At 38.3% G+C, this 8,263-nt stretch overlaps 1 protein-coding gene across 1 annotated transcript in view; it reads left to right on the top strand.

The window, feature by feature from the left end:
* The window catches only part of RBM33 (RNA binding motif protein 33), a 205,479-nt gene that overhangs the window by 40,393 nt on the left and 156,823 nt on the right, over positions 1-8,263 (top strand). Inside the window, exon 4 of the mRNA XM_042782629.1 lies at positions 1,924-2,031. Coding sequence (XP_042638563.1) covers positions 1,924-2,031 — 108 coding nt within the window. The remainder of the gene's footprint in view (positions 1-1,923; positions 2,032-8,263) is intronic.

Raw genomic sequence — 8,263 nt, forward strand, 5'->3', positions numbered from 1 at the left:
TGAAAGGGCTAATGGCTAGAAGAGCCAGGGGGTGGAATGCAGTGAATTGCTTGGTGTGGCCCTTCTAGCCATTGCCCTCCATTCTGTGGTGTTTTGTAAATCCCATTATCTATGCCTGTTTGGGGTGGTGTGATAGTTAAGTTCACGTATTAACTTTGCTGGGCAGCTGGTAGTAGTCATTCCCTATAATGACTGGCAGTTGGAATTTAGACCTTGGCAGTTATAACTGATAGACTGGGCTGGAGCACTGCTGGTGGAAGTCAAGTTTCTGAGGGACCCTCTAATGACTGGCAGTTGGAATTCAGACCTTGGCAGTTATAACTGATAGATTGGGCTGGAGCATTGCTGGTGGATCTCCTGGGAAGATTCGCTCCTCCTCTTGCTTCGGTTTCTGTTTCTTGGATCATCCTCATCTCATCCCTGGATTTGGGACAATAGCCGCCGTCTGATCTACTGATCGGGGTTCATCAAACCCCGAGAGTTGGGAGGATTCGCCAGACCTACTCACGGACCCGGGACTTGCCAGCCTGCCAGTCTCCGCCACTCCTACTTACGGACCCAGGACTCGCCAGCCTGCCAGCCTCCACCACTACTACGTGAAACAAACCCTTGGGTGTTTGTGAGTTCTGTGAGGCGTTACAGCGAAATTCAGAACCCTAAGACTGGGGAAATTACTGGGAGAAGGAGGAGGAGGGATTAGTGTCTGAAATGATGGAGTGGTATGGTAGTTTGGACATTTGGGACATTCTTGACCTCCGCCTCATGGGGACTAGCCTCGTGCTGATCTTTCTAAGAGAAATTGTTCAAGTACCTACAAAGTGAGTTCCCTTCCTTAAGCAAACCCTTCCTTGTCTTTTTACAGTAATGGGCTCATATGATATTTGTCCTTCTGAGATTGACTTCTTTCAGTCAGCGTAATGTCCTCCAGGTCCATCCACCTTGTGAGATGATTCATGTATCCTTCATTGTTCTTTAAAGTAGCATAGTATTCCATTGTGTGAATGTACCATAGTTTGGTTATCCACTCATCTGTCGATGGGCATCTAGGTTGTTTCCATCTCTTTGCAATAGTGAATTGTGCTGCAGTGAACATGGGTGTGCATATGTCTGTTCGTATCCTGTCACTTACCTCTTTAGGGTATAGTCCTAGTAATGGAATTGCTGGGTCAAATGGTATTTCTATTTTCAGTTTTTAAAGGAAACGCCATACCATTTGCCACAATGGTTGTACCATATTACGGCCCCACCAGCAGTGTATGAGAATTCCAGTCTCTCCACAGCCTCATCAGTATTTTTATTTTCTGTCCTGTGGAACTTTGCTGTTACTGCTGGTGTGAGATGATATCTCATCGTTGTTTTGATTTGCATCTCTCTAATAGCTAATGATCATGAGCAGTTCCTCATATGTTTGTTGGCCACCACCATATCGTCTTTAATGAAGTGTCTGTTCATGTACCTTGCCCATTTGTGATTGGGTTATTTGTCTTTTTGGTGTTGAGGTGTTGAAATTTTCTATAGATTTTGGAGATAAGTCCTTTGTCAGATATGTCATAGGCAAACATTTTCTCCCGATCTGTAGGTTCTCTTTTTACCGTTTTGGCAAAGTGTTTTGATATGCATAAGAATTTAATTTTTAAAAGGTCCCAGTCATCTAGCTTCTCTTCCACCTCCTGTGCATTCTTGGTTATGTTTGATAGTCTATTTATGCTGTAAATTAAGACCCCTAGATTTGCCCCTATTTTATTTTTGATGAATTTTATAGTTTTGGGTTTTGCATTTAAGTCTTTGATCTAGCTTGAGTTTGCTTTCGTGTATGGAGTGAGATATGGGTCTTGTTTTATTTTTCTGCAAGTGCATATCCAATTTTGCCAGCACCATTTGAATATTTGAACATTTTTGTGTTGTTTGTCTGGTTTCATGTAGTAAGAATGATTTTAATGAATCCTTTACAGATGATGACTTTGATCAATTTGATAAACCTGGTGCAGAACGGTCTTGGAGAAGAAGAGCTGCGAATGAGGACTGGGACAGGTATGTACAAATATTTTTGATGTTGTGATAGTCTGTGTTGCTTTTTTCCCCTTCTCCTATTTGACTACGTAGCGATCTTTATTAAAAATTGGTGATCTTTCCTGAATGAGCCTATCTGTCCTGATTAACAGGCTGTCTGATCAGCTCCATTTCCAGCCATTTGTGTACACAGGACTATGAGCAGAACAAAGGTGTTCCTCATCTCATTCTGTTTTGCTATAGTGATGAAGCTGACTTTGTGAACCCTGTCGCTGTTGTATGATTGCAGTTATATGACAGTTCATTTTGCTCCATTTCTTAGACAACATTGGGCTAGATTTTAATATTTTTGCCATTTTAATGCCTATAAAATTAACTATGTCTCAGTGTAATTTTAAGTTCCTTGATTTACTAGTGAAGATGAAAATATCTGTTTAGGGATATATACACACACACATAACACACACATACTCAGAAAGTATTTAAAAAATCCCCAGTAATGATAGATGTCAATTCAATATAGTGGCTACCTCTAGCTAGTAGAGGTTACAAGTTGTGTGCTGGGTAAAGTATGCAAAGGGGCCTTAATCTGGGTGGTGGCATTCACAAATGATTGTTCTTTTTAATTTTCTTACCGTACTGATTTTATGTTGAAAATTGAAAAATGACCTTGAAGTTGCAGGCAGAAAGCTAATGATAAAGGTAAATAGGTCTGAATAAAAAACAACAATACATATACTGCTATTAAAAAAAAAAAAAACCTGATTCCTGTTTGAAAATGATGGTACTGAAGTTTTACATGTAATTAACTCTTACTTAGTAATTCTTACATGTAATTATTATTTATGCAATTCTTATCCTCTTCAATGACTCTTATGTAGTCTATTAAGTAATTAATTAGTGCTAAAGAACAAAATCATTCTTATTAAAATGTGAATCTATCAGGAAGTAAAGATAGTTTTGTTTAAAAAACTTACGGGGAGTTGAATAAAATATAAAGAGGGTCTTCCCACCAGCCACTCCTTGGAAGGAAGGTTGGGCAGTCTACTTCCATAGTGATAACCACCTTGGAAACCCAAGGAGGAGTCACTATGAGTTAGATCCAACTCTACAGCAGTGAGTTTGTTTTTTGGTTAGTAGTTTACTGATCATTTGGATTTTCTCTCTGTGAATTGTCTGCTGATACTTATATCCATTTTTGTGTTGGGTTGTCTTTTCATTATTTATTTGAAGAATTCTTTTTGCTTTTGGAAGTTTATATTTTGTCGATTACAGGTATCTTCCCAGTCTGTGGCAAGTGTTATTTTAAAAAATAGTCTTTAAAAAAATTTCAAAATATATGAACACATGTATAATCTTTTTCCTGTATGGACCATATTTATTTTTTTGTATTAAAACAAAAAAATTTAAATAACTTTCAAAATTATATAAAAGTTGCAAGAATAACACAGTGAACTTGCTTATATCCTTCTTTCAGATTCACTAGTTGCTTTTTTTTATATTCCTGTTATCATTTTCTCTTTATATATGTAAATATATGTAATATACATTAATATGCTGTAATTATATGTAATATGATTATATATGTATACTGGTTGCTTTTGTCCACCACTCATCTGTCAGTTTGTAGTACTGTGGTGGCTTGCATGTTTCTATGATGCTGGCAGATATGCCACTGGTATTTCAAATGCCACCAGAGTCACCCATGGTGGACAGATTTCAGCAGCAATTTCAGACCAAGACAGACTGAGAAGGACAAGGCCATCCACTTCTGAAAAAACTGAACACTGAAAATCTTTTGAATAGTGAAATATTGTCTGATAAAGTGTCAGAGATGAGCCTCCAGGTTGGAATGTACTCAAAATAAGACTGGGGAACAGCTGCCTCCTCAGAGTAGAGTCATTCTTGATGTAGATGGAGTAAAGCCTTTGGGACTTTCATTTGCTGATGAGATACAACTCAAATTGAGAACAAATAGTTAAAAATATCCATTAATAATTGGAATGTATCAAGTGAAAATCTAAGAAGATTGGAATTTGTGGGGGGAAAAAGAAAATGGAATGCATAAAGATTGCTATCCTAGGTATTAGTGAGCTGAAAGTGACTGCTGTTGGCCATTTTGAATTGGATAATCATATGATTTACTATGCCAGGACTGAAAAATTGAAGAGGAATGGCATTACATTCATTGAAGAGAACATTTCAAGATCTATTCTGAAGTACAGTGTTGTCAGTGGTAGGATAATATCCATATGCCTACAAGGAAGACCAGTTAATACTATTATTCAAATTTACACGACAATTACTAAAGTAAAAAATGAAGAAATTGAAGATTTTACCAACTTCTGCAGTCTGAAATTGACCAAAAATGCAATCAAGATGTACTGATAATTACTGGTTATTGGAATACGAAAGTTGGAAATGAAGAAGCATTGGTAGTTGGGAAATATGGCCTTGGTGATAGAAATGATGCTGGAGACCTCATGACATTATTTTACAAGACCAATGACTTACTTTATTGCAAATTCCTGTTTTCAAGAACATAAATGGAAGCTATACGTGTGAACTCGCCAGATGGAATACACAGGAATCTAATTAACTATATCTATGAAAAGAGGTGATGGGGAAGCTTAGTATTATCAATCAGAACAAGGCCAGGAGCTGACTGTGTGGAACACAGCATCAGTTGTTCATATTTAAGTTCAGGTTGAAGGTGAAGAAAATTCAGATAAGTCCACGAGAGCTGAAATATGACCTTGATTATATCCTCCTTGAATTTAGAGGCCATCTGAAAAGTACATTTGACACATTGAACACCAGTGACTGAAGATGAGACAAGTTGTGGGATGGCAGTAAGAACATCATATATGAAGAAAGCAAACAGTCATTGAAAAGACAGGAAAAGAAGAAAACACCAAAATGGATGTCATAAGAGACTGAAACTTGCTCTTATGGAGAGTAGCTAAAGCAAATGGAAGAAATGTTGAAGTAGAAGAGCTGAACAGAAGATTTCAAAGGGCAGCTTAAGAAGACAAACTTTTATAAACAAATGTGCAAAGACCTAGAATTACAAAACTAAAAGGGAAGAACATGCTTGGCATTTCTCAAGCTGAAGAACTGAAGAAAATAAAAGTATTCAAGCCTGGAGTTGCAATATTGAAGGATTCTAAGGGCAAAATATTGAATGATCAAAAGATGATGGAAGGAATACGCAGAGTCACTGTACCAAAAAGAATTGGTCGATGTTTATCTATTTCAGAGGGTAGCTTATGTTCAAGAACCAGTGGTATTGAAGGGAGAAGTCCCAGCTGCACTGGAACTGGTGAAAACAAATCTCCAGGAATTGAGAGAGTACCCACTGAGATGTTGGAACTAATGGATACATTGCTAGAGGTGTTCACTTGTTTATGCCAGGAAATTCAGAAGACAGGTACCTGCCCAACTGACTGGAAGAGATCCATATTTGTGCCCATTCCAGAGAAAAGTGGTCCAACAGAATGTGGAAATTATCGAACAGTTACCATTAATATCACATGCAAGTAAAATTTTCTTGAATATAGTTCAAAAATGATTGTAGCAGTATATTGACAGGGGACTTCCAGAAATGCATGCTGGATTCAGAAGAGGGCATGGAATGAGGGATATTATTGCTGATGTCAGATGGGTCTTGTCGAAAGCAAAGAGTACTAACTAGACAGATGTTTACTTATTTGTGCTTTATTGACTATGTAGAGGTGTTCGACTATGTGGATCATGACAAATAATGGATAACATTTTGAAGAATGGGAGTTCCAGAACACTTAATGGTGCTCATGAGAAACCTGTGCATAGACCAAAAGGCAATTGTTAAAACAGAACAAGAGGATATTGCATGGTTTAAAATCAGGAAGTGTGAGTGACAGGGTTGTATCCTTTTCCCAATACTCGTTCAATCTATATGCTGAGCAAATAATCCGGAATCTGGACTATATGAAGAAAAACGTGCCATCAGAATTGGATTAAGACTCAGTAACAACCTGCTTTATGAAGATGACACAACCTTGCTTGCTGAAAGTAAAGCACTTACTTATTAAGAGCAAAGACTACAACCTTTAGTATAGATTACACCTGAACATAAAGAAAACAAAAATCCTCACAACTGGACCAATAAGTAACATCACAATAAATTGAGAAAAGATTGAAGTTGTGAGTGATTTCACTTTATTTGCATCCTCAATTAATGCCCATGGAAGCAGCAATCATAAAATCAGATGATGTATTGCATTGGGCAAATGTGCTACAAAAGACTTCTTGAAAGTGTTAAAGAGCCGAGATGTCACTTTGAAGACTATGGTGCACTTGACCCAAGCTGTGGTATCTCCAGTAGCCTGTTGTACAGTGCCTAAGACATTTGACTGTTGGCAGTTTAAAGGAGCTCTTGTAGCATAGTGCCTAAGGCACTTGACTGTTAACCAGGAGGCCGGTGGTTTAAATCCACCAGCCACTCCTTGGAAGGAAGATGGGGCAATCTACTCCTGTAGTGATACTAGGCAGTATCACTACTTTGCTTTCGACAAGACCCATCTGACATCATTAATGATATCCCTCATTCCGTGTCCTCTTCTGAATCCCAAGGAGGGGTCGCTATGAGTCGGGGTTGACTTGATGGCACATAACAACAACAACAACAGCTGCTCTGGGGAAGGAAGGATGGTGCAATCTGCTTCCATAAAGATTTACTGCCTTGGAAACCCAATGAGGATTGCTGTGAGTCGGAATTGACTCAGTGGCAGTGAATTTGGTTAATATGTGTGCAAAAGCTGGACAGTGAATAAGTAGACCAAAGAAGAACCGATGCCTTTGAATTGTAGCGTTGGCAAAGAATACTGAAAATACCATGGACTGCCAGAAAAACGAACAAATTTTTCTTGGAAAAAGTATAGCTGGAAGCTACACTTAGAAGTAAGAATGGCCAGAGTTTGTCTTACGTACTTTGGGCATGTTGTCAGAAGTGACCAGTCCTTGTAGAAGAATATCATATTTGGTAAAGTAGTAGAGGGTCAGCAAAAAAGAGGAAGACCCTCAGTGAGATGGATTGATGCAGTGACCGTGATGATGGGCTCAAACATAGCAAAGATTCTGAAAGATGGTGCAGTACTAAGGAGTATTTTTGTTCTGTTGTATATGAGTTGTATATGGGTTGCTATGAGTCTGAGCTGACTTGAGGTCACCTAACAACAGAAGCAAAAACATTGCTCTTGCCATATTTGTTTTATCATTCTCTCTCTTTATACATACATGTATAAATACACGCACACACACACAATTAGACCCATTCCCACAAACCATAGACATCGTGTTGACATTTACTTACATAACCCCTATATAATTTTCAAAGTCAAGAACTTTAATAAGTGTACAATTCTGTTATTTAATCTCTAGTGGATATTAAAAGGTTTTTCAGTTCTCCCAATAATATCCTTCATAGGCCTCCCCTTCTGCTTCCCAAAGTGGGAGGGGAGAGGTGTTTTTTTCCTAGTTCATGATGCAACTCAGGGTCATATATTGCATTTGTTGTTGTACTTTCTTAATCTGCAAGAATTCCATAGACTTTGTCTTCATTACTTTGACAGTTTTGAAGAGTACTTTGCAGTTATTTTTGTAGAATAGCCTGCAGCTTGTGTGTGCTGATATTTACTCATAACTAGATTCAGGTTATGCATTCTGGTGGCATAGTGCCTAAGGCATTTGACTACTAACCAGAAGGCTGGCAGTTCAAACCTACCAACCACTTCTTGGAAGGAAGGTTGAGCAATCTACTTCTATAGTGATACCGCCTCTGAACCCAAGGAGGGGTTGCTATGAGTTGGATCCAACTAGATGGCAGTGTGTTTGGTTTTGGTTTGATGTTATTCCCTGGTGGATCATTTTGTTGTTCTTGTTGTTATTTGCCATTGAGTCAAATGTTGTTGTTGTTATTTGCCATTATGTCAACACTAACAAGATGAGAAGAGAAGACCAAAATGGATGACAGAAGAGACTCTGAAACTTGCCCTCGAGCGGAGAGTAGCTAAAGCAAATGGAAGGAATGACAAGATAAAGGAGCTAAACAGAAGATTTCAAAGAGCAGCTCGAGCAGACAAAACCAATTACTATAATGAAATGTGCAAAGACCTGGAGTTTGAAAACCAAAAGGGAAGAACACGCTCGGCATTTCTCAAGCTGAAAGAACTGAAGAAAAAATTTAAGCCTCGAGTTGCAATATTGAGAGATT

The sequence above is a fragment of the Orycteropus afer genome, unplaced genomic scaffold, assembly GCF_000298275.1.
Source record: "Orycteropus afer afer isolate SDZICR_OR568_19922 unplaced genomic scaffold, OryAfe1.0 scaffold00396, whole genome shotgun sequence".
Taxonomy (NCBI): Eukaryota; Metazoa; Chordata; class Mammalia; order Tubulidentata; family Orycteropodidae; genus Orycteropus; species Orycteropus afer.